The following is a 27,540-nucleotide window of genomic DNA, read 5'->3' as shown; positions in this document are numbered from 1 at the left end:
CTGATTAACAGGCGATGGTCGATGTCCAACAGGAGGAGGTGTGTCCACTGCACCGCGGACAGAATAAATGTCTCTCTCAGAGTGAGCTTCTCCTTGCTCCTCCTCCTCCTCCTCCTCCCTCACTGAGCCCAGCTTACAGATCACAGCTGACTGAAAGCCTGCAGGAGCTGCAGCTCTGACTGAAGACAGCAGTTTAACCCGGAGACACGTGTCCGTCCTCAGAGGTCTTCAGGTGTGGACGTCACCATGGTGGACGGCCTGGACATGGACAAGCAGCAGAAGAGGTACTGCATCAGAGGGAAGCATGCAGCCATCATCTGTGTGACGGTGGTGGTGTGTTCAGTGGCGGTGGGCCTTGGGGTGGGCCTCTCCAGGTCCAACAGCACCCCTCCCACCCTGCCCCCCCCTACCTTGCCCCCCCCCACCCTGCTCCCCACGCCTGGCCGGGGGCCCTGCACCCCCTCCTCCGACTCCAGCGGGGACTGGAGAGATTTCCGTCTGCCCGGCTACGTGACTCCGCACCACTACGACCTGCACCTGGAGCCCGACCTGCTCCAGGACACCTACACCGGCACCGTGGATGTCCAGCTGCAGCTTAGCCGGACCACCCGCCACCTGTGGCTCCACATCAGGGAGACCTTCGTCAGCTCGCTGCCCCGCCTGATGCTCAGCGGTCCGGGAGGAGACCGACGGGTGGAGGTGAAACGATGCTTTGAGTTCACACCTCAGCAGTATGTGGTGGTGGAGGCCTCCGAGGAGCTGTCAATCAACCAGCCAGGGGAACACTACACCCTCAGTCTGGACTTCCAAGGCTGGCTCAATGGATCGGTGGTGGGGTTCTACAGGGTCGTCTACACCGAGTCGGGGGTCACCAGGTAAGAACCGCATGCAACATACAGAACACAGAACATACAGTGAACATCCAAAACATACAGAGAACATCCAAAACATACAGAGAACATGCAGAACATACAGAACATACAGAGAACATACAAAACATACAGATAACATACAGATAACATACATAGGAAACATACAAAACATACAGAGAACATACAGAGAACATACATAGGAAACATACAAAACATACAGAGAACATACAGAACATACATATAACATACAAACATACAAAACATACAGATAACATACAGGACATACAGAACATAGAGAGAACATACAAAACATACAGAGAACATACAAAGAACATATGGAACACACAGAGAACATACAAAACATACAGATAACATACAGAACATACAGAGAACATATAGATACCATGCAAAACATACAGAGAACATACAAAACATACAAAGAACATACAAAGAACATACAGAACATACAGAGAACATACAAAGAACATACAGAACATACAGAGAACATACAGAACATGCAGAGAACATACAAAACATACAAAGAACATACAGAACATACAAAGAACATACAGAGCACATACAAAACATACAGAGAACATACAGAACATACAGAGAACATATAGAGAATGTACAAAACATACAGATAATATACAAAACATACAGAACATACAGGGAACATACTGAGAACACACAAAACATACAGAGAACATACAGAGAACATACCAAGCATACATAGAACATACAGAGAACATATAGAGAACATACAAAACATAGAGAACATAAAAAATACAAAGAACATACAGAACATACAGAGAACATACACAACATACAGAGAACATATAGAGAACATATAGAGAACATAGAGAACATACAAAACATACAGAGAACACACAAAACATACAGAGAACATACATAACATACAGAGAACATGCAAAACATACAGAGAACATACAGAGAACATATAGTGAACATATAGAGAACATACAAAACATACGGAGAACATACAGAGAACATACAAATAACATACAGAACATACAGAGAACATACAGAACATGCAAATAACATACAGAGAACATACAAAACATACAGAGAACATACAAAACATACAGAGAACGTATAGAAAATATTAAACACAGAACACTTCTTAAAAGTATTTTAACACATGAAAAATCTCTTTATCTGGATGTTTTGTCTCATGGTGTCCATCAGGGGACAGGGTCAGTTCAGGTGTCCATCAGGCGACAGGGTCGGTTCAGGTGTCCATCAGGGGACAGGGTCGGTTCAGGCGTCTCATGTCCTTTGTTTGTCCAACAGGAAGATCGCTGCGACGGACCACGAGCCGACGGACGCCAGGAAGTCGTTCCCTTGCTTCGATGAACCCAACAAGAAAGCCACATACAACATCTCCATCACACATGACGCCACGTACGAAGCTCTGTCCAACATGCCAGCAGAGGTACCACTGATATAATCATGACAATAATTACTGTACAACATAGAAATCAACTCATAACCGTACATTCTTATTATAATTGTGATGATGTCACCCATAGAAAATGTAATGAATCGGAGTGTGAGATCATCAGAAAGGAGGTCAGAGGTCATTCAACAGATCAGCTCATATTTCTCACCATCTAAACTCTCTTATTAAAGACAGAGGAGAACAGAGAAAACACTGAATACTAAAAGTAGAGTTTTCAGGCCTGACTGACATCCACATTAACCTATTAGCCTTTTGCTCCACCCCCTCCAGGGAGCCCCTCAACAACTGCTCGGCAGCAAAGTGAGAACCTCCTTCCAGAAGTCGGTTCCTATGAGCACCTATCTGGTGTGTTTTGCTGTGCACCAGTTTGGATATGTTGAGCGACTTTCAGCCCGAGGAGTCCCGGTGAGTTCACCTGTCTTTACACTGTCACAGATGAACACCACCTCCTGCTTTCACCAACACACCTGTGTTTTTATCTTCCAGCTGAGGATCTACGCTCAGACAAGTCAGTTAGGAACCGCCACATACGCCGCCGACACCACCAAGACCATCTTTGACCACTTTGAGGAATATTTCAACATGACGTACTCCATCTCTAAACTGGGTAACTGACACACACTCTTATTAGAACATTACTATTATTACAGAACACCACCCGAACCCTGATGGGTTATTAACAACTTCAGTTTATTTATTAACAATGTCAGTTTATTTATTAACATCACAACATCAGTTTATTTATTAACAACATCAGTTTATTTATTAACATCAGTTTATTTATTAACACCACAACATCAGTTTATTTATTAACAACATCAGTTTATTTATTAACACCACAACATCAGTTTATTTATGAACAACATCAGTTTATTTATTAACATCACAACATCAGTTTATTTATGAACATCAGTTTATTTATTAACACCACAACATCAGTTTATTTATTAACATCACAACATCAGTTTATTAATTAACATCAGTTTATTTATTAACATCACATCAGTTTATTTATTAACAACATCAGTTTATTTATTAACACCGCAACATCAGTTTATTTATTAACATCACAACATCAGTTTATTTATTAACAACATCAACTTATTTATTAAAATCAGTGACGTTTGGAGCACGTTGCTCTTCATCACTGTTGTTAACAAATTAATTGCATCGGGAGCTTTACGAGGATGGTGATCATGGCAGCTACATTTGCTTTGATATCACACTCTCTCTGCATTTACTATAAACTGCAGTGAAGGTTCTTTGATCCTTTCTGAGTTTTTTGTGTGTGAAATCAGTGAATTCGATACTTTAAGAAGAACTGTTGCTCTCTGCAGGTGTCCTGGGTATATTTGGTTCTGTACACAGTGGAACATGTTCTGAACAGTTGGAGAACCTCTACATCAGGGTTTTCCAGAGCTCCTTCGATCTACTGGGTAGATTGTGGTCTACCGGGTGGAGACCTGTCCTCGACAATAAATCATGAAATGAATGGTGACTTCAATGGCTGTGTATTTGGATACAGATAAGATAGCAATCCCTGACTTTGGCACCGGTGCCATGGAGAACTGGGGCCTGATCACGTACCGGGAGACCAACTTGCTGTACGATGAGAACCAGTCCTCCTCCTACAACAAGCAACGGGTGGCCAGTGTCATCGCACACGAGCTGGTTCACCAGGTACCTGTTTTATAAATGATATGACAGGTTTAATCTCATTGTTTTATAAATGATACGATGGGTTTGATCTCATTGCTTTATAAATGATACGATGGGTTTAATCTCATTGTTTTATAAATGATACGATGGGTTTAATCTCATTGTTTTATAAATGATACAATGGGTTTAATCTCATTGTTTTATAAATGATACGACGACTTTCATCTCATTGTTTTATAAATGATACAATGGGTTTATCTCCTCTTATTATTGTCAACAGCAGACAGGTCAGAATCCACAAACATTAATGTTTAACAAGTTTAATGGGCTTTCCTTCAAATTGTTTATTATCCACATTTCAGGGATATTTCTTTCCAACGTGTCAGCGGTTTTATGATGATGGGAGATAAGAGGTGTGGAGTCGATCTGTAGAGTTTTACTGTCTGATCGAGGCTGCAGTGATAAGGAGGTTTCATCCTGAATGGTAGTAAAGATGTTTAAAGGCTCACAATGACGCAGCATAAACTGATACGTGGATAAAAATCTGATTTATTCACCTCACTCCTTCAGTTTCTAGAAATACAGAGTATACTGTGATTTACATGAGACGACAGAGCAGCTCCACCTGGTCTGTACCTCCACCTGGAATGACTCCTGAGTATGAAGACTCGGAGCAGAGAGGAGAACTGTTCATGTGATGTGTTGTTTCCAGTGGTTCGGGAACATCGTGACGATGGACTGGTGGGATGACCTCTGGCTGAATGAAGGCTTCGCCAGCTTCTTTGAGTACGTGGGTGTGGAGAAGGCCCACCTCGATTGGGGCATGGTGAGTCCTCCTGTACACGTGAGTGTCGGTCGGTCTGAGAATCTCTGAACTTCTGTCCCACTACTGTCCCACAGAGAGACATCATGATCATCAGTGATGTCCTTCCTGTCATGGTGGACGACGCCCTGCTGTCATCTCACCCCATCATTGTGAACGTGTCGACGCCCGCAGAAATCACCTCCGTGTTCGACGCCATATCATACAGCAAGGTAGGCGGAGCCTGAGACTGAACTTTAACGTGAGGACGGTCACATGACATCCTAAAAGGATAAAGACAACATGTTTCCCATGTGATGTTTTCCAGGGAGCATCTATCCTCAGGATGCTGGAGGACTGGATGGGAAAGGACACGTTCAGAGACGGATGTCGAGTGAGTCGCTTCTCAGAGGATGGTGTTGATGATGATGATGATGATGATAATGATGATGATGATGATGATGATGATGATGATGATGATGATGATGATGGCGATGATGATGGTAATCATGATTATGATGGTGATGATGGTAGTGGTAATGATGATGATGATGATGATGATGGTGGTAATGATGATGATGATGATGGTGGTAATGGTAATGATGATGATGATGATGATGATGATGATGATGATGATGATGATGATGATGGTAATGATGATGATGATGATGGTGATGATGGTAATGATAATGATGATGGTGATGATGATGATGGTGATGATTATGATGGTGATGATGATGATGGCGATGATGATGATGATGATGATGATGATGGTAATCATGATGGTAGTGATGATGATGATGATGATGGTGGTAATGATGATGATGGTGATGATGATGATGGTAATGATGATGATGGTAATGATGATGATGATGATGATGATGATGATGATGATGATGGTGGTGGTAATGATGATGATGATGGTGATGATGATGATGGTAATGATGATGATGCTGATGATGATGATGATGATGATGGTGGTAATGATAGTGAAAATGGTGATGGCGATGATGATGATGATGATGGTAATCATGATGATGATAGTGATGATGGTAATGATGATGATGGTGATGATGATGATGATGTAATGATGGTGGTAATGACGATGATGATGGTGAAAATGGTCATGATGATGATGATGATGATGATGATGGTGATGGTGATGGTGATGATGGTGAAAATGGTGATGTGATGATGATGATGGTAATGATGATGGTGATGATGATGGTGATGGTGATGATGATGATGATGAGGAGAAGAGGAGGAGGAGGAGGATGATGATGAAGGTTCACTGACAGTCTGTTTTTATTTCTTCTCTTGTTTACCAGAAATATCTGAAGGACTTCTACTTTAAGAACGCTAAAACATTGAACTTCTGGGCGTCACTGGCCAATGTAGGTCTGACCTTCCTCACCTGATTCGTCACATGACTTCAAACTTATCAAAAACACCTTCAAGCAGCAGGTGGTCTCTCTCTGACTGCAGCTGAGCACTGAACACTCACACATCATATTAATATATAAACCTGAACATGTGGATCATATTAATATGTACCTGAACATTTCAGAAATAAACCTCCCATATGAGGAGTGAAAGGAGAGGTTGGAGTTGTGTGTTTGTGAAGTCCTCTGGAAAGCAGCTGATTGGTCCTCTGTGTGTCCAGGTGAGTGGGCTGCCAGTCGAAGAGGTCATGGACACATGGACCAAACAGATGGGTTATCCAGTTCTGGATCTGTCTGTCTCAGACACAAATGCAAAACTGAACCAAAAGCGTTTCCTCCTGGACCATAAAGCTGACGCCAGCCAGCCTCCCTCACCTTTCGGGTAGGTGATGACACAGGTCACCTTTCACCTGGGAGGATCCTCAGAGTCCTCAAAGAACATAGAGACATCTGTCCACCACTTCACACTCCCTCTCCACCACTGCACACTCCCTCTCCTCCACTGCACACTCCCTCTCCACCACTGCACACTCCCTCTCCACCACTGCACACTCCCTCTCCACCACTGCACACTCCCTCTCCACCACTGCACACTCCCTCTCCACCACTGCACACTCCCTCTCCACCACTGCACACTCCCTCTCCACCACTGCACACTCCCTGTCCACCATTGCAGCAGACAGACCCAGATAGAGACGAGCTGCTGAGCATCGTTCAGCTCAAAGCTGAGAATCAGAATAAAAATGAACTCTGAAAGAATTAACTGTATACGTGTATATTCTATATTACAGTGACTCCCTTCTTGTTTCAGGTACAAGTGGACCATCCCAGTCAAGTGGCACTCTGTGAAAAGTGACAAGAACATGTTGGATGTGTTTGACAAGAGAAGTGCAGGTAGAGTACTCAGCTGAAATACTTTATATATTCTACATACTGTATACATGATATATGATATATATGCGGTCTACAAAACATTCCTAAGCATCAGAAACATCTCCTCTGCCAGCGAGCCGACAAATCACGCACAGAGCTGTATGTGTTCAGTGTTCAGTATGTGTGTGTGTGTGTGTGTCTCCTCTTCATATGAACCCCCTTCATCGCCCCCCAGAGCTCATCATCAGTAACTACTCTATATCAGTGGACGGACTGCTGAAGGTCAACAAGGATCACATCGGATTCTACAGAGTGAACCATGACGACCACATGTGGAGCCTCATCAGTCAGCAGCTGCAGACCAACCACTCGGTACACACTACATATACACTACACACTACACACTACATACACACTACACACTACACACTACATACACACTACACACTACACACTACACACTACATACACACTACACACTACACACTACATACACACTACACACTACACACTACATACACACTACACACTACATACACACTACATACACACTACACACTACATACACACTACACACTACATACACACTACACACTACACACTACATACACACTACACACTACACACTACATACACACTACACACTACACACTACATATACACTACACACTACACACTACATACACACTACACACTACACACTACATACACACTACACACTACACACTACACACTACATACACACTACACACTACACACTACATACACACTACACACTACATACACACTACATACACACTACACACTACATACACACTACACACTACATACACACTACACACTACACACTACATACACACTACACACTACACACTACACACTACATACACACTACACACTACATACACACTACATACACACTACACACTACATACACACTACACACTACATACACACTACACACTAAACACGACACACTACACACTACATACACACGACACACTACACACTGTATACCCACTACATACACGCTACACACTACATACACACTACACGCTACATACACACTACATGCTACACACTTCACACTACATGCTACACACTAAACACGACACACTACATACACACTACACACTGTATACCCACTACATACACACTACACACACTACACACACTGTATAGACACTACACACACTACACAAACTGTATAGACACTACATACACTGTATAGACACTACACACACTACACAAACTGTATAGACACTACATACACTGTATAGATACTACACACACTACACAAACTGTATAGACATTACACACATTACACACAATGTATACACACTACACACACTGTATAGACACTACGCACACTACACACACTGTATACACACTACACAAACTGTATACACACTACACACACTGTATAGACACTACACACACTACACACACTGTATAGACACTACACACACTACACACACTGTATACACACTACACACACTACACAAACTGTATACACACTACACACACTGTATAGACACTACACACACTACACAAACTGTATACACACTACACAAACTGTATACACACTACACACACTGTATACACACTACACTATGGACGGTGGCCCGTCAGGAGGACAGCAGTTCCCGATGTTTCCCTTCCTGTCCTTATAAAGAGGATTGTGTTTGTTTCTAACAGGAGTTTGACGCCGCCGACCGTAGCAGCTACATCGATGATGTTTTTGCTCTGGCGAGGTAAAACTTATGAAGTCCTGGTTATAAACTACGAGCATCGTTCAGACTCATTCACAGTGTTTCTCTCTTCAGAGCCGACATCATAGATTATGGAAATGCCTTCAACCTCACCAAGTACCTGACCAATGAGCCAGACTACATCGTGTGGGAGCGCGTGGCCTCGTCCGTCGCCTACGTTAGGGACATGCTGTCCAACTCAGACCTCTACCCAGAGTTCCAGGTGAGTTCACACCTGACACCTCATTAAGTTAATCTGACATCTGAATGTTCCGCTAAAAGAAAACAACCACATTTAGACGGTATGTAACATTTAGATAGATAGATAGTTACTTTATTAATCCCCAAGGGGAAATATTTACACATAAATTACTAAACAGGTCTATGATGATGTTAAAATATGTCAGTTCTGCTCTGTGTTTTTAATAACAGGAAGAAGTTTTAATCTCAACCTGAAACCTGAAACCTGAAAAATGTTGACATGATGTTTGATTTTCACTCCTTCATGTTTTATATAATTCATTTATTTTACTTTGCTGTTTTTACTTGTTGCATTCTCTCTGCTTTTACTGGATTTTGTTCAGTTGTAGTTTTTTTTCTAAAGCCACGTAATGTCGTTGTCAAAAAATACAATTTATATTATTATTACCTCCAGATTTACAAGCTGTAACTGACGAGCTGCTTTCAAACTACAGATATAAAGATGACTTATGATGAAACCTCACAGACGGAGTCAGTTGGCTCTGTGTTACACAGAGCAGCATTTTTTAGTTCATTAGAAAACACTGTGTTTGTTTGTTTGTTTGTTTGTTTTCTCCAGGAACTGTTTCGTAACCACGTTAAAAACATCTCCACTAAGCTGGGATGGAACGATGAAGGAAGTCAGACACAAAGGTACGACTTCACTGACAGGACAGACATCCTGAAGAGGTTCAACATGTTCCTGGACTCCATCATGTGGCGTTCAGTGAACCTGGTGAAACTGAGTCTTTGTGAGATGATTCCATGATTCAAAGTGTTGAGCTCTGCTGGTCACATGATGACAAATGCTTTCTGCTTTTAAGTGTCACACAACTGAACCTGATGAAGCAGCAGTCAGTTAGAACCGATTATAAATCTGTCAAACTGAACGTATCTTCATGTTCTGATCCTCCAGTGAAGTTGACATGTTGCTGCTGGCTATTTCCAGGTTACTGAGGGAGACGGTGCTCAACATTGCCTGTCAGATGGGAGATGATGAAGCTCTGAGTGAAGCCTCTCAAATATTTGACCTCTGGATCAATGGAAGTCTCAGGTTGTCTCTGCAGTGTCTTTTTAAACATGTTTAATGTCTGACAGATGTTCTGCAGTTAAACTAACAGCTGAAATATGGATCACTTCATTCTTCACAGCCATGACGGTTGCTAATATTTAACTGTTAATAAATGTTAATAACTTGTCGTCCCCACTGCAGCAGCGTGGCCGTGAACCTCCGGCTGCTGGTGTACCGATACGGCATGAAGAAGTCCAACTCTGAGGAGAAGTGGCACATCATGTTCCAGCGGTACCGGGACACGTCTCTGGCTCAGGAAAAGGACAAGCTGCTGTATGGACTGTCCTCTGTGGACAACGTGCAGCTCCTCTACCAGTAACGACAACACCTTTAACTTCCTGTTGAACATACAAACGTTGAGTGACATTATCCGAGCAGTGATGACATGTAGAGTCCTAATGTTCAAGAAGTGCTGTGTTATTATTCTTCATGTTCTTCATCTGACAGAAATAAATAATAAACCCGGTTCTGTCCGACAGGCTGCTGGAGGCGACCCGAAATGAGAGCGTGGTGAGGAGTCAGGACCTGTTCACTGTGGTCCGCTACGTGTCCCTCAACCCGCTGGGCCAGGACATGGCCTGGGACTGGACCACCCTGAACTGGGACTACCTGGTCAGCAGGTGAGTCCACCGTGAGATACGTCATGTGACATGTTATCGATGACCTCATCAGCTCCGTTTGAATGTTTCTCAGCTCTGACTTCAATTTGTGTTCCTGTGAGTTCACCAGAACCAGAACACTCTCAGGTCTGTGAGTGTTCTGGTTTTGATGAGATGTTGAACGTCCAGCTGGAATAAAAACACGTCAGTAAATCACAACATGTGATGATGTCATAAAACATCATCACATGCTGCTGGGTGTTCGTCTGCAACACGTGACCTGATATCAGCTGTTCAGAGATAAAAGGACAGTTTGAAGGTTGATAAGAGGACAAAAATGAGATCAGTCACACTTCACAGGAACATTGGGTTATTATGGGATGTTAAACTGCATCAGAGAAAGGTTCATTCATTAATGAGAGCTCTCAGTGATTATTCATGTTCAGTCAACTGCAGAGAGCCAACCAATCACAGAACAGCTCCTGCAGAGTTCTTTAATAATGTTTTCAATGCTTCTCTTGACCATGTTGAACACTCTGAACTGTGCTGTGATTGGTCACCTGTTCCTTTATCAACAGGTTTTCCTGGTCCCACTCATGACTTCTCTGTTTGAACAGGTACACCATCAACGACAGGAACCTGGGCCGCCTCCTGAACCGGATCAGCACCACCTACAACACAGAGCTGCAGCTGTGGAAGGTCCGTTTACTATCAGCTCCATTTATACAGACAATGGATTCATTTAACTTATTTTCAAACTTATCATTTCATTGCATTGATAAATATTATAAACAGACCTGAAGGAGAATTCAACTTGGAAAATATTTGGTAGAAGACATTTTGACAGATGGAAGGATAATTAATGAATGAATTAATTAATGGATGGATGGATAGATAGATAATAGACAGACAGACAGACAGACGTTGGACAGTTTGTCCTCTCCTTGTCCCACATGTCTCCCTGTGGTGTCTCCCTCAGATGGAGCATTTCTTCAGCCTGACTCCGGATGCTGGAGCCGGACAGATGCCCCGGCTGCAGGCGCTGGAGACGGTGAGGAACAACATCGAGTGGATCACGAAGAACAAGGATGAGATCAGAGAGTGGCTGCAGAACCACAAGATCTGAAACCCTGCAGAGCCTGGACATCCTCGGGGTTCTGCAGGAACTGAGCTCCAACAGGAGGTCCAGCTGAGGGCCTGTTGTTTTCAGGACCACAAGGGGGCACTGCTGATCTGAACCAACCCTCAGAGGAACGTGGAGAACGTCCTCACTGATCTGTCTGCACGTTCTCCTCCTGATTGCACTGCATCATCTTTATTAGTGCACTCTCCTCAATGAATCTTTGTACAATAATAATTGTAAAATGAACTTTTAGAGGAAATCTGAATCATTTTGTTTTCAACAATATTTACGGTGTAAATTCACTTTGCAATTAAAATCACTATAAAGTGAAGGTTTGTGAGTGTGTGATTGTGTGTGTGTGTGTGTGTGTGTGTGTGTGTGTGTGTGTGTGTGTGTGTGTGTGTGTCTGTGTGAGTGTGTATGTCTGTGTTTGTGTAAAGACTCAGTCCACACAGATGTTCATTGTCAGTTTTTTTTTTTGCAGTCAGCAGCAGAAACACAACTGGAGGAACCGGTGTAGTTTACACAGTAAACAGCAGAGGACCACAACAACACAATGATACACACCATCACAGAGACCTTCTACTGACACGTTCATATTCATCCCGACGCCTCTTCTCACTGGGTCAGAGGTTGTTGGGAGGTTGTCATGGCAACCTGTGTGCTGATGGTGATTCGCTGCCTGGTTTGACAGCGAATCATCCCGATGATGGCCCTCCTGAACCTGCAGGGATAGAAGAGTCAGCTCATCATCATTACAGCGGGTCTGTCACTATATATATATATATATATATATATACATATATATATATATATATATATACATATACATATACATATACACATACATTATCATCACACAACCATCCGTCATCGTTACTGACTTTTTGTTGGCGATTACGTAGATGCAGGGGTTGTAGAAGGTGGAGGACTTGGCGAACAGCGGAGCGATGATAGCCACGGGGGCAGGGATCGTCCTCGGGTCGCCAAAAGACGCCCAGAGACACACGAGGGAGTACGGAGACCAGGCAACCAGGAACATGACGATCATCACCATGGACATCTGCAGGCAACACACACCAATCCAGTTGTTGGACCAGTGGAACGAGGACCCAGAGTACAGCTGTACAATAATAATAATAATAATAATAATAATAATAATAATAATAATAATAATAATGTTTAAAGGACTGACAGCGGAAGGATGTCAGCGCTCACCTTGGTGACGTCCATCTGGTCAGACCAGTCGATGTTGGCGCTATCCAGACAGTTGTTGACTTTGTACCTCCGGACGGTGACGGACACGTTGTAGTAGCAGTAAAACATGGCGGACAGAGGAAGAACAAAGTTCACACCGATCACTGCCATGGTGTAGGACACGAAGGAGCTGAGGAGGAGACACACAGATGTTTCATTGAAGGACGCACACCATGACCCAAGGGTTATTATTATTACATTATTATTTATGTTTCAACATCCTATTCCACTTCATTCGGAGGAAGTTCAGTAGTTTTGTCTCCTTTGATTAATCAGCTCTGTGATATACAAGTTTTTATGAACAAATTTTGAGAGACTGTTGCAACACAAACATGATTAGTGGTGAGACAGAGGAAGAACTCTGAAGAACTCACGCATCATTGTTTCTCCAGTTGATGGTGCAGGTGGCTCCAGTGGGGTCGGGGGCGTAGCCGGCCCAGCCCACCACAGGCATCAGGGACCAGAACACTGCGTTCAGCCAGGCGGACAGAACCAGAAGGTTGTAGGACCGCATCGTCATCTTCTGACCTGCAGAAAGAGACGGAGGTCAGGAGGGTCAGGAGGGTTAGTAGGGTTAGGAGAGTGAGTAGGGTTAGGAGGGTTAGTAGGGTTAGTGGGGTTAGTAGGGTTAGAAGGGTTAGTAGGGTTAGTAGGGTCAGGAGGGTTAGTAGGGTTAGTAGGGTCAGGAGGGTTAGGAGGGTTAGTAGGGTTAGGAGAGTTAGTAGGGTCAGGAGGGTTAGTAGGGTTAGTAAGGTCAGAAGGGTTAGTAGGGTTAGTAGGGTAAGGAGGGTAAAGAGGGTAAGGAGGGTCAGGAAGGTTAGTAGGGTTCAATTCAATTCAATTTATATAGCACCAAATCACAACATGTTATTTCATTGCACATAACTCATTATAGCATAGAGATAGAAGAGAAGAACTGTTGGTGGAGACGACAATCGCAGAGCAGAGACATGCAGCTCCATGACGGGACATCTGGAAAAGAAAGAACAGAAACTACACAAGTGAAGGAACTGAATGGAGACAACAGATAATAAGAAGAAACTATGGGAGAGAAAAAGATGGTGAGGTATGAGTCAGTTAAAGAGTAGGAGGAAAGAAAAGAAGCTCAGCATGTAACGGGGTCCTCCAGCAGCCTCGGCCTATAACAGCATAACTAAGGGTTGGTTCAGGTCTACCTGAGCCAGCCCTAACTATAGGCTTTATCAAGAAGGAACGTTTTGAGTCTAATCTTAAAGCTAGAGAGGGTTTCTGACCCTCCAACACAAACTGGGAGCTGGTTCCACAGGGGAGGAGCCTGAAAACTGAAGCTCCACCTCCTATTCTACTTCTGTAAACTCTAGGAACCACAAGTAGACCAGCGTACTGAGAGAAGTGCTCTGCTAGGATTATATGGTTCTATAAGATCTCAACGATATGATGGAGCCTGATCATGTAGAGCTTTGTAAGCCATCAAGAGAATTTTAAATTCTATTCTTGATTTAACAGGAAGCCAGTGAAGAGAAGCTAAAACTGGAGAAATATGATCTCTCTTGTTAAATCCTGTCAGTACTCTTGCTGCAGTATTTTGGATCAGCTGCAGGTTTTTAATGAGTAATTTGGACATCCTAACAACAAGGAATTACAATAATCTAGTCTAGAAGTAACAAACGCATGAATGAGTTTTTCTGCGTCACGCTGAGGAAGGATTTTCCTGATTTGATTAATATTACGTAGATGAAAGAAGGCAGTTCTGGAGATTTGCTTTATATGGTGTCTAAAGGACAAATCCTCATCAAAGATGACTCCAAGGTTCCTCACAGTTTTGCTGGAGGCCAAGACAACGTCATCTAGAGTAACTAAGTGATTACAGAAAGCGTTTCTGAGGTGTTTAGGACCAAGTACAAGAACTTCTGTTTTGTCTGAATTTAGAAGCAGGAAGTTTTTGGTCATCCAGGCCTTTATGTCTTTTAGACAGGCTTCAAGTTTTACTAACTGATTAGTTTCATCTGGTTTTATAGAAAGATATAGCTGAGTGTCATCTGCATAACAATGGAAGTTGATGCAGTGCTTCCTGATGACATCTCCTAATGGAAGCATGTACAAAGTAAAAAGTATTGGGCCTAACACTGAGCCTTGTGGAACTCCATAACTAACTCTTGTTTGTCTGGAAGACTCATTGTTGACATGGACAAACTGGAATCTATCTGATAAGTAGGATTTGAACCAGTCTAATGTAGTTCCTTTAATCCTCGTAACGTCTTCTAATCTCTGTAATAAGATCGTATGATCAATCGTATCAAAAGCAGCACTGAGGTCCAGAAGAACAAATACAGAGATGAGTCCATTATCTGAGGCTAATAAAAGGTCGTTAGTAACTTTCACCAGAGCTGTTTCTGTGCTATGATGAACTCTAAAGCCTGAAAATCTTCAAACAGATCGTTCCTTTGTAAATGATCACAAAGTTGATTAGCAACAACTTTTTCAAGGATTTTAGAAATAAACGTCAGGTTGTAAATTGGTCTGTAGTTTCCTAAAACAGCTGATCAAGAGTCGTCTTTTTAAGTAAAGGTTTAATTACAGCCACTTTAAAAGCCTGCGGTACATAGCTGGTTACAATAGATAGGTTGATCTGATCTAATATGGAAGTATTAATTAAAGGGAAGACTTCCTTAAAAAGTTTAGTTGGGATGAGATCTAACAGACAGCTAGAGGATCTAGATGAAGAAATAATTCTAGTTAACTCAGAGAGCTCAACAGGAGAGAAATGTTCCAAGTTTACATCTGGTCCTACAGTTGCTTTCAGGGCTGCTGTTGCTTAGCAACACATCAGTGATGGTGTCAGGAAGGGTCGGCCCGATTCTCTCCCTGATAGTAAGAATTTTATTAGTAAAGAAGTTAATGAAGTCATTACTGCTGAGAGCTGAAGGAATAGAGGGCTCAACAGAACTGGAACTCTTTGTCAGCCTGCTACAGTGATGAAAAGAAACCTGGGGTTGTTCTTGTTGTCCTCTATTAATGATGAATAATATAAAGTTCTGGCCTTACCAAGAGCTTTCTTATATAATATTAGACTCTCCTTCCAGGCAGGTGAAATTCTTCTAAATTAGTGGAACTCCATTTCCTTTCCATCTTTCTAGTCGCTGCCTAGCAGAGCGTAGTTCTGAGTTGTACCATGGAGACAACTTCCTCTGGTTCATGACTCTCTTCTTCAGAGGGGCGACATCATCTAGAGTTGTAGCAGAGATACTGCAGTGTTTCCTACCAGATGATCCACTAGTGTGGGACTAAGATCAACGTAGATGTCTTCCACTGCTTTAACACACGGCATCAAAGAGGATAAACATGTAACTGCTTCCTTAAACTTGGCCACGGCATCATCTGACAGACATCTACTGTAGTGGGATTTATTCCCACATGCTGTGTAGTCCATTATTGTAACTTCAGATGTTAAGAAGAAGTGGTCTGACAAAACAGGGTTTGGAGGAAATACTATTACATTTTCAATTTCCATCCCATACAACAGAACCAGATAGAGGGTGTGGTTACCACGGTGACGGGGTTTATTTACATTCTGAGAAAAGCCAATATAATCAAATAATGATCTGAAAGTAGAACTGAGGCTGTCGTTGTCCACGTCAACATGAATGTTAAAGTCTCCCACTATCATCACTTTATCTGAACTCAGCACTAAATCTGATCAAAAGTCAGAATTCAGTTAGAAACTCTGAATAAGGATCAGGTGGGAGATAAACAACAACAATACAATCCGTTTCTCTGCTTTCCAGTTTGGGTGAGAGACTAAGAGTCAGACTCTCAAATGATTTATAACTAAGTTTAGGCTTTGGATTAATTGATAAACTTGAGTGGAAGATTGCTGCCACTCCTCCTCCTCCTCCTCCTCCTCCTCTTCTTCCTCCTTCTCCTCCTCCTCCTGAATCTCTAGGAATATGATAATTAATATGACTGGGAGGAGTTGCTTCATTCATACTAACATATTCTTCCTGTTGCAGCCAGGTCTCTGTGAGACAGAGTAAATCAATCTGATGATCAGTTATCAAGTCATTTACTAACAGAGATTTAGACCAGAGAGATCTCATATTTAATAGTCCGCTTTTAATTGTCAGATTTTTTTTTTTGATCCATTAATTTGGTAGGATCCATTTTTATTACATTTTTAATTGATCCATCTTTCCTTGAGTTTTTTTTAAATATAGGTGGTCTGGGTACAGACACAACCTCTACAGGATGTTGAAGGTTTTTGGTGAGTGACAGCTCTAAAGAAGCTGCAGAGGAGCTGTAAGACTGCAGCTCTGCGTCCTGGCCTCAACCCTGGATGTCAGGTTTTAGGGCTGTTAAGAGACACGGCCATGTTTCTAGAAAGAAGAGCTGCACCATCTAAAGTAGGATGGATGCCGTCTCTCCGGATCAGACCAGGTTTCCCCAGAAAGTATTCCAGTTGTCAATGAAGCCCACGTTGTTAGCGGGACATCACCTCGACAACCAGCGGTGAAGTGAAGACGTATGGCTAAACATATCATCACTGGTCCGGTTAGGAAGGAGTCTAGAGAAAACTACGGAGTCCCACGTTGTTTTTGAAAAGTTACACACCGATTCCACGTTAACTTTAGTGACCTCCGATTGGTGTAACCGGGTGTCGTTACTGCCGACGTTAATAACAATCTGACTGGATTTATGATTCGCCTTAGTCAGCAGTTTCAGGTTTAATTCAATGTTGCCTGCTATGGTCCCAGGAAGACATCTGACTCTGGCCCCGGGAAGACATCTGACTCTGTCCCCGGGAAGACATCTGACTCTGGTCCCAGGAAGACATCTGACTCTGGCCACTGGAAGACACCTGACTCTGGCCACTGGAAGACATCTGACTCTGGCTCCGGGAAGACATCTGACTATGTCCCCTGGAAGACATCTGATTCTGGCCACTGGAAGACATCTGACTCTGTCCCCGGGAAGACATCTGACTCTAGCCCCTGGAAGACATCTGACTCTGTCCCCGGGAAGACATCTGACTCTGGCCCCGGGAAGACATCTGACTCTGGCCCCGGGAAGACATCTGAAAGACATCTGGAAGACATCTGATTCTGGCCACTGGAAGACATCTGACTCTGTCCCCGGGAAGACATCTGACTCTGGCCCCGGGAAGACATCTGACTCTGGCCCCGGGAAGACATCTGACTCTGGCCCCGGGAAGACATCTGACTCTGGCCCCCGGGAAGACATCTGACTATGTCCCCTGGAAGACATCTGATTCTGGCCACTGGAAGACATCTGACTCTGTCCCAGGGAAGACATCTGACTATGTCCCCGGGAAGACATCTGACTGGCGATTCTAATTCTATAACCCTGGCCTCCAGAGCCCTAACTACACTCCTCCTCCTCCTCCTCCTCCTCCTCCTCCTCCTCCTCCTCCTCCTCCTCCTCCTCCTCGTCTTCCCCCTCCCCCTCCTCCTCCTCATTAAGGGAGGCAGGGTTGTAACTAAACATGTCACAGCAGGAAAAACCAGAAGAAGTGGAGGGAGAGAGGGAAGACATTGCTAACTGCTAAGCTAGCAGTACCAAAACACCAAGTTAGTGAACGTTGGTCAAAGATTTAACAGGAGAATTGCTCCAAAAAAGCAAGTGTGAGTTTTAACTTGAGATTAGAAGAAGTGTGGAGAGAGTTAAGATACGTATAATTCAGGAAAAGAAGCTGAAATAGCAGAGAGAAGTAACACTAGTCACAATGTTTGTAGACAGGAAGTGACGCAATACGCTCACCATGACGTCAGAGGGTTAGAAGATTTAGTAGAGTTAGTAGGGTTAGGAGAGTTCAAATAGTTAGTAGGATTAAAAGAGTTAGTAGGGATAGTAGGGTTAAGAGAGTTAGTAGTGTTGGTAGGGTTAGGAGAGTTCAAATAGTTAGTAGGATTAAAAGAGTTAGTAGGGATAGTAGGGTTAGGAGAGTTAGTAGTGTTGGTAGGATTAGGAGAGTTGGTAGAGTTAGTAGGGCAAGGGGAGTTAGGAGGGTTAGTAGAGTCAGTAGAGTTAGGTGTGTTTGTAGGGTTAGTAGGGTCAGAAGGGTTAGTAGAATTAGGAGAGTTAGTAGGGCTATGCGGGTTCGTAGGGTTAGTAAAGTTAGGAAGGTTAGTAGGGTTTTGTGAGTTAGATTTTTTTCCTCATGATGTGACCCTGACAGGTGACCCTTGAGCCCTGATCAGAATACAGTATACAGTATAGAGTGAAGGAAATAATGATTTGATCTCTTGCCAATTTTGTAAGTTTGCCCACTGACAAAGAAATGAATGGCCTATAATTGTAATGGAGGTTTATTTTGACAGTGAGAGACAGAATATCCAAACAAAAATCCAGAAAATCACATTATATAAAAGTTATAAATTGATTTGCATTTGATTGGATTTTAATCCATTACGGCGTAGTGTGTTAATGATGGTTTCCATGGTGACTGAGGTCCCAGCTGTCTGGAGATCATGAACAAGTTCCTCCTGTGTAGTTCTGGGCTGATCCTCACCTTTCTCATGATCATCGATACCCCACCAGGCCAAATCTCTTTGGAGCCCCAGACCGAGGAGATCCAGACCGAGGACATCCAGACCGATCCAGACCAAGGAGATCCAGACCGAGGAGATCATTTAGTGTTTCTTCAATTTCCCAATAATCTCACCAACAGTTGTCTCCTTCTCACTGAGCTGCTTGCCGATGGTCTTATAGTCCATTCCAGCCTCGTGCAGGTCTACCAGCTCATCCGTGACGTCCTCAGACAGCTCTTTGGTCTCCATGGTGGAGAGATTGGAATCTATATATATATGACCTTTATTTAACCAGGTAAAATCAATTGAGAACCAATTCTCATTTACAATGATGACCTGTCAACACAGTCCACACAGTGACACAAACAGCACAGATACAAAACAGTATAACAAACACATGAGGAAAAGGCTAAAATCTGATTGATTGACTCAGTGGACAGGTGTCTTTTATACAGGTAAGGAGTTGAGATTCTGAGTACATTCTTAAAGAGAGAGGACTAGTCTAACCGGTCTGCGGGAGACAGAATTGTTGATGGTTGGTAGGAGATCAAATACTTATTTCACATCATCAAATGCAAATCAATTTATAACTTTTATATGTCGTGATTTTCTGGATTTTTTAAATTTTTTTATATTCTGTCTCACTGTTAAAATAAACCTCCATTACTCCATAGACTGTTAATTTCTTTGTCAGTGGGCAAACTTACAAAATTGGCAAGAGATAAAATAATTATTTCCTTCACTGTCTATGTATAATACAGTATAGTTCAGTACATGAAGAGCAGATGACGTGTAGCAGGGTACCTATGTCTGGTCTGCAGACGGTCAGATAACGATCGATGGCCACTACTGTCAGCAGCCCTATGCTGGCCATCCCGAAGAAGATGTTGAGAGCTGCATAGATCTGCACACACACACACACACACACACGCACGCACGCACGCACGCACGCACGCACGCACGCACGCACGCACGAAGACAAACATTTTAGATTTGGATTTCAGATAAAATGTTCTACTTTTATCTATTTATTGGTCAATTGCAGTGTCTGTTAGTCATTCTGGGTACAGTAATAAATCATCAGTTCAGTTGTTATCAGACGTGACTTAGAGACTGTAATTGTGCAAAGATGATTATTACAATATTTGTCAGAATGTAGAGTAGGGCCCCATGCTAGCCTTGAAACAGGGCCCGGGTCATCTCTCCGGATCAGACCAGGTTCTCCACAGAAGGTCGTAGATGAACCCACATAGTTTGTTGGACACCACCCCCAAAAATATCTGCTCATTTTGAATTTGATTCCAGCAACACATCTCAATAAAGTTGGGACAGGGTCAACAAAAGACTGGAAAAGTTGTGTAACGCTAAAAAAACACCCACCTGGTTGAACATCTGTAACTAATTAGGTTACCATGGCAACAGATCAGTAACATGATTGGGTATAAAAAAATGATTTCAGAGAGGCGGAGTCTCTCAGCAGTGAAGATGGGGAGAGGTTCACCACTCTGAAAGACTGTGTTGGAAAATAGTTCAACAATCTAAGAATAATGTTCCTCAACGTAAAACTACAAAGAATTAGTGGATTTCATCGTCTACGGTTCATAATATCATTAAAAGATTCAGAGAATCTGGAGAAATCTCTGAACACAAGGGACAAGGCTGGAAACCAATATTGGATGGTGGTGATCTTCGGGCCCTCAGGCAGCACTGCATTAAAAACACACTATTCTGGAGTGGAAATCACTGCATGGGCTCAGGAACACTTGTGAAAACCATCGTCTGTGAACACAGTTCATCGCTGCGTCCACAAATGCAGGTTAAAACTCTCCAAAGAAGAAACCAGATAGAAACATGATCCAGAAACACCGCCGCCTTCTCTGGACCGAGATCATTGAAGATGGACTGAGGTGAAGTGGAAAACTGTCCTGAGGTCTGATGGATCACAATCTGAGATTCTGTTTGGAAATCATGGACGCTGCATCCTCCAGGTTAAAGAGGAGAGGGACCATCCAGCTTGTTATCAGCTCAGTTCTAAAGCCAGCATCTGTGATGGTACAGGGATGCATTAGTGCACACGGCATGGGTAGCTTGAACATCTGGAAGGAAGCATTAATGTTGAATGATATATTCAGGTTTTGGAGCAACATATGCTGTCATCCAGACAACGTCTCTTTCAGGGAAGGTCTTGTTTATTTCAGCAGAACAACGTCCAACCACATTCTGCACGTATTCCAACAGCATGGCTCCGTAGTAGAAGAGTCCGCTGATAAACTGGCCTCCTGCAGTCCAGACCTGTCAATCATTGAAAACATCTGGAGCATCAGGACATGAACAATACAACAAAGGAGACCCTGAACTGTTGAGCAGCTGAAATCCTCTATCAGACAAGAATGGGACCACATTTCACTTTCAAAACTCCAGAAACTGGTCTCCTCAGTTCCCGCAACGTTTCCAGAGTGTTGTTAAAAGAAGTGATGCAGCTCAGTGGTGAACATGATCCTGGAACAACTTTATGGAGACGTGTTGCTGCATCAGATTCAAAATGAGCAGATATTTTTATAAAACAATATAATTTCTCAGTTTCAACATTTGATATGTTGTCTTTGGTCTATTTTCAATTAAATAAGTTTGTGATTCCCAAATTATCACATTCTGTTTTCATTTACATTTTATACAGCGTCCCAACTTTTCTGGAAATAAGGTTACAGACAGACAGCAGAATGAAATAAATAAACAGTAAAAATCAGTCAGTGGTAGCTGTGAGTTAAAAACAGGAGGATTACTCTGCAACAACAAGGACTGAAGGAAAGACTCCTAATCTGCATAAAGAATGTGAACACGTGGCCGGCTGCAGTGCAGCAGGACAGCTGGACCTGCATCAATCTGCTCAGTGTAACTCGCAATAAGTGGCCTGAAGACAGAAGTAACTTTATTTAGTTTGATGTCTGTAGACAGTGAAACGATCACAGTTCACACCGTCTAGGTTCAGTGTCGACTGTCTAACACGCGTTCTAATCTTTACAGACCTCTTCTGTGTGGTTCATAGAAAATAATAAAAATGCAGAACACACTGCAGTAGAAATATGTTTCCAGTATAGATGAAGGTGGTTCAATCTGTGGAGCGTGGACTGAATGTGGGTCTCATCCTACCTGACAGCCGGTGTATCCGAACTTCCAGCTGCCGTGGATGTCAGAGGCAGCAGACATGGGGTATCCAATCCCGGCCACCCCGATGTCGGTGAAGGCCAAGTTGATGATGATGAAGTTGGTGGCCGTGCGGAGCTCTTTGAACTTCACAAACATCAACAGAACCACCAGGTTACTGAATAAACTGATGACTCCTGGGAAGACAAACGGAGGACAGAGTTAATCAAACATGGAGCCCTTCATCCTGATTCATCCTCAATTGGTGTCTCAATTGTCACACTGAATTCAAACCGGAGTCAAACTGCAGTCATGAAGATTGCTGCTGTAAGTTTATCTGACAACTATAATTGTCATCACTGATCAAATGATAAAAGGACGTCCACTGGTGAATGGAGTGTTTTCACTGCAGATATTGTGATGTGTCAAACACAGCTGTCAGCGTTAACATCAGTGTATTATTGTTACATTAAAACAGAGACATCATGATGTTAGTTCAGCTGTTTTCTTCCTGATGTGATGAATCAAATGTCTGCTATTGAATCAAATCGAAGTCACTTTGAAATGACAAACATGAGAAAGGTAATGAAATCCAGGTTGAAAAGATTTAGATAAATTCAGTTCCATTTGATTTGTTTTGCACCAAATTAGTTTCAGGTTTTTTTTACACAATCAGTCCACAACATCACAGAGAGGAAGTCAACAGTTCAACAATTGAGACATGAGTCACCGCTGGAAGGAAAAACTCCCTTTTAACAGGAAGAAAAATCTGACAGGTCAAGAACATCTGCCTTGACCGGTCGGAGTGAGAGGAGAGCAGAGAGAGAACAGAACCCTGTGGAACTCCAGGACTGACTTCTGTCTCTATCATCGTCCGTGAGAGAACTTAAACCTTCACATACGGTCTATTAAAAGCTTCAGATAGATCTGAATAGAAAGAGTTTACAGGGTCTGATATCTTAGAGGACTTCCATGTCACTGACTCAGCAGGGTGCCCAAACCTTTTAACACACCACAGTTGTAGTATTTTAGTTGTTATTATCATACTTATGAAATAACATTGATGTCTTTCCTACACGTTAGAAACTGTTCTTTACAAAAGACATGATGTTCAATATAAGTTGAATGATGATTAAACATTAAAACACAAACATCAGCTCTATGGAAAAAAAAAGTCATGACTTTTTAAAGTACAAAATGTTCCCCAGGTCACAGTGAATGGATCAAACCTCCTTTATAAGTACATATTTTTACATCAACACAGTGGTACACTTGAAGCAGGTGAATCACTGACAGATCATCTGATTGGCTGTTTTCTCTGTTACCTAATACAGTAATGATGTATCTGTGTGTTACCTAATACAGTAATGAGGTATCTGTGTGTTACCTAATACAGTAATGATGTATCTGTGTGTTACCTGCAGTAATGATGTATCTGTGTGTTACCTGCAGTAATGATGTATCTGTGTGTTACCTAATACAGTAATGAGGTATCTGTGTGTTACCTGCAGTAATGAGGTATCTGTGTGTTACCTAATACAGTAATGATGTATCTGTGTGTTACCTGCAGTAATGAGGTATCTGTGTGTTACCTGCAGTAATGATGTATCTGTGTGTTACCTAATACAGTAATGATGTATCTGTGTGTTACCTGCAGTAATGATGTATCTGTGTGTTACCTAATACAGTAATGAGGTATCTGTGTGTTACCTGCAGTAATGATGTATCTGTGTGTTACCTGCAGTAATGATGTATCTGTGTGTTACCTGCAGTAATGATGTATCTGTGTGTTACCTGCAGTAATGATGTATCTGTGTGTTACCTAATACAGTAATGATGTATCTGTGTGTTACCTAATACAGTAATGATGTATCTGTGTGTTACCTGCAGTAATGATGTATCTGTGTGTTACCTAATACAGTAATGAGGTATCTGTGTGTTACCTGCAGTAATGATGTAGTGTTACCTGCAGTAATGATGTATCTGTGTGTTACCTAATACAGTAATGATGTATCTGTGTGTTACCTGCAGTAATGATGTATCTGTGTGTTACCTGCAGTAATGATGTATCTGTGTGTTACCTAATACAGTAATGAGGTATCTGTGTGTTACCTAATACAGTAATGAGGTATCTGTGTGTTACCTACAGTAATGATGTATCTGTGTGTTACCTAATACAGTAATGATGTATCTGTATGTTACCTGCAGTAATGATGTATCTGTGTGTTACCTAATACAGTAATGATGTATCTGTGTGTTACCTAATACAGTAATGATGTATCTGTGTGTTACCTAATACAGTAATGATGTATCTGTGTGTTACCTGCAGTAATGATGTATCTGTGTGTTACCTAATACAGTAATGAGGTATCTGTGTGTTACCTGCAGTAATGATGTATCTGTGTGTTACCTGCAGTAATGATGTATCTGTGTGTTACCTAATACAGTAATGATGTATCTGTGTGTTACCTAATACAGTAATGATGTATCTGTGTGTTACCTGCAGTAATGATGTATCTGTGTGTTACCTAATACAGTAATGAGGTATCTGTGTGTTACCTGCAGTAATGATGTATCTGTGTGTTACCTGCAGTAATGATGTATCTGTGTGTTACCTAATACAGTAATGATGTATCTGTGTGTTACCTGCAGTAATGATGTATCTGTGTGTTACCTGCAGTAATGATGTATCTGTGTGTTACCTGCAGTAATGAGGTATCTGTGTGTTACCTAATACAGTAATGATGTATCTGTGTGTTACCTAATACAGTAATGATGTATCTGTGTGTTACCTAATACAGTAATGATGTATCTGTGTGTTACCTGCAGTAATGATGTATCTGTGTGTTATCTAATACAGTAATGATGTATCTGTGTGTTACCTGCAGTAATGAGGTATCTGTGTGTTACCTAATACAGTAATGATGTATCTGTGTGTTACCTGCAGTAATGAGGTATCTGTGTGTTACCTGCAGTAATGATGTATCTGTGTGTTACCTAATACAGTAATGAGGTATCTGTGTGTTACCTGCAGTAATGATGTATCTGTGTGTTACCTGCAGTAATGAGGTATCTGTGTGTTACCTAATACAGTAATGATGTATCTGTGTGTTACCTGCAGTAATGAGGTATCTGTGTGTTACCTGCAGTAATGATGTATCTGTGTGTTACCTGCAGTAATGAGGTATCTGTGTGTTACCTGCAGTAATGAGGTATCTGTGTGTTACCTGCAGTAATGAGGTATCTGTGTGTTACCTGCAGTAATGAGGTATCTGTGTTACCTGCAGTAATGAGGTATCTGTGTTACCTGCAGTAATGAGGTATCTGTGTGTTACTTGCAGTAATGAGGTATCTGTGTTACCTGCAGTAATGAGGTATCTGTGTGTTACTTGCAGTAATGAGGTATCTGTGTGTTACCTGCAGTAATGAGGTATCCGGCCACGATGTTGTGCTCCAGCTGGGTAAAAGCACTTTTTCCTCCGTAAGGCTCCACGTCATCTGAAATATTGACCCCAGAGTTGATCAACATTGTCTGAGGTGTTATAAATATAAAGAATCTGAGGATGATGATGATGATGAATATGATGAAGATCCGTGAGAGGTGGACAGAAGAAGAAGATTCAGAACCGCACTGATGTGAAACGCTGCTTCAGACTGAAGTGTGTATTGTAGTGGTGGGATTGAAGGGGGGGATTATTACATACCTCTGTTCCTAGTCAGCAGGCGGTGTGTAACACTGAGAAGATTAACTCTCACGTGGAGTCGCTTTCACGCTGGACTCGGTTCTTCTGAGAACCTCATTCAAAACCCAAACAGGAAAACACTTAAAGAGAAAATTAAGAATTTGTCCCTAAACTTTAAGTAGTTCATTCGTTAAGATTCTCAGTGATGCTGCACTCCTTCAGGCTGCAGTGATCATCAACATCCCAGAACATCCCACAACATCCCAGAACATCCCACAACGTCCTACAACGCCCCAGAATGTCCCACAACGTCCTACAACGCCCCAGAATGTCCCACAACATCCCAGAACATCCCACAACGTCCTACAACGTCCCAGAATGTCCCACAACATCCCAGAACATCCCACAACGTCCTACAACGTCCCAGAATGTCCCACAACATCTCAGAACATCCCACAACGTCCCAGAACGTCCCAGAACATCCCACAACGTCCTACAACATCCCAGAATGTCCCAGAACATCCCAGAACATCCTACAACGTCCCAGAACGTCCCACAACATCCCACAACGTCCTACAACGCCCCAGAATGTCCCACAACATCCCAGAACATCCCACAACGTCCTACGACGTCCCAGAATGTCCCACAACATCCCAGAACATCCCACAACGTCCTACAATGTCCCAGAATGTCCCACAACATCCCAGAACATCCCACAACGTCCCAGAACGTCCCAGAACATCCCACAACGTCCTACAACATCCCAGAACGTCCCAGAACATCCTACAACGTCCCAGAACGTCCCACAACATCCCACAACGTCCTACAACGTCCCAGAACGTCCCAGAACATCTCAGAACGTCCTACAACGTCCCAGAACGTCCCACAACATCCCACAACGTCCAACAACATCCCACAACATCCCAGAACATCCACAACGTCCCACAACGTCCCACAACGTCCCACAATTAATGGAGGGAGGGAAGAGAAATGTTTAAGTGTTGAAGGAAACCAAA

The 27,540-nt window shown here is 42.5% G+C and overlaps 2 protein-coding genes across 2 annotated transcripts; one reads left to right on the top strand and one right to left on the bottom strand.

Annotated features, from left to right (window-relative positions):
* Positions 1–180: 180 nt before the first annotated feature.
* enpep (glutamyl aminopeptidase) lies at positions 181–12,204 on the top strand. The gene is made up of 20 exons (XM_069723467.1): positions 181–875; positions 2,187–2,328; positions 2,626–2,760; positions 2,842–2,962; positions 3,881–4,035; positions 4,727–4,840; positions 4,915–5,049; positions 5,145–5,210; positions 6,145–6,210; positions 6,480–6,640; positions 7,070–7,152; positions 7,367–7,503; positions 8,830–8,885; positions 8,958–9,105; positions 9,703–9,776; positions 10,072–10,176; positions 10,336–10,509; positions 10,674–10,814; positions 11,411–11,492; positions 11,773–12,204. Exons 1-20 carry the CDS (start codon positions 247–249, stop codon positions 11,917–11,919), a joined length of 2,871 nt encoding a protein of 956 aa, XP_069579568.1. The 5' UTR covers positions 181–246; the 3' UTR covers positions 11,920–12,204.
* A 239-nt stretch (positions 12,205–12,443) lies between these two features.
* On the bottom strand, positions 12,444–26,370 carry rrh (retinal pigment epithelium-derived rhodopsin homolog). The gene is made up of 7 exons (XM_069723475.1): positions 26,259–26,370; positions 22,848–23,038; positions 20,502–20,601; positions 13,548–13,701; positions 13,135–13,303; positions 12,801–12,979; positions 12,444–12,640 (listed from the first exon to the last, which is right to left on the bottom strand). The coding sequence occupies exons 1-7, from the start codon at positions 26,368–26,370 to the stop codon at positions 12,535–12,537; spliced, it is 1,011 nt and encodes a 336-aa protein (XP_069579576.1). The 3' UTR covers positions 12,444–12,534.
* Between the last annotated feature and the right edge of the window lie 1,170 nt (positions 26,371–27,540).

This window comes from Brachyistius frenatus, unplaced genomic scaffold (assembly GCF_029030835.1).
Source record: "Brachyistius frenatus isolate BFR_SWC_R1_liver_20210118 unplaced genomic scaffold, ASM2903083v1 Contig_329, whole genome shotgun sequence".
In the NCBI taxonomy this organism is placed as follows: Eukaryota; Metazoa; Chordata; class Actinopteri; family Embiotocidae; genus Brachyistius; species Brachyistius frenatus.
The sequence above is the reverse complement of the archived record's forward strand: the minus strand, read 5'-3'. Positions and strand labels throughout refer to the sequence as shown.

What these genes read in the sequence shown, in the direction of transcription:
- enpep (XM_069723467.1), top strand. Translation starts at nt 247, where the DNA reads ATGGTGGACGGCCTGGACATGGACAAGCAGCAGAAGAGGTACTGCATC. An exon ending in TCTGGGCGTCACTGGCCAAT is followed by an intron (nt 6,211 to 6,479) that starts GTAGGTCTGACC and finishes CTGTGTGTCCAG; the next exon opens with GTGAGTGGGCTGCCAGTCGA. An exon ending in GTTTGACAAGAGAAGTGCAG is followed by an intron (nt 7,153 to 7,366) that starts GTAGAGTACTCA and finishes ATCGCCCCCCAG; the next exon opens with AGCTCATCATCAGTAACTAC.
- rrh (XM_069723475.1), bottom strand. Translation starts at nt 26,370, where the DNA reads ATGTTGATCAACTCTGGGGTCAATATTTCAGATGACGTGGAGCCTTAC. An exon ending in TCGGATACACCGGCTGTCAG is followed by an intron (nt 20,602 to 22,847) that starts GTAGGATGAGAC and finishes GTGTGTGTGCAG; the next exon opens with ATCTATGCAGCTCTCAACAT. An exon ending in AACTGGAGAAACAATGATGC is followed by an intron (nt 13,304 to 13,547) that starts GTGAGTTCTTCA and finishes TCTCCTCCTCAG; the next exon opens with CTCCTTCGTGTCCTACACCA.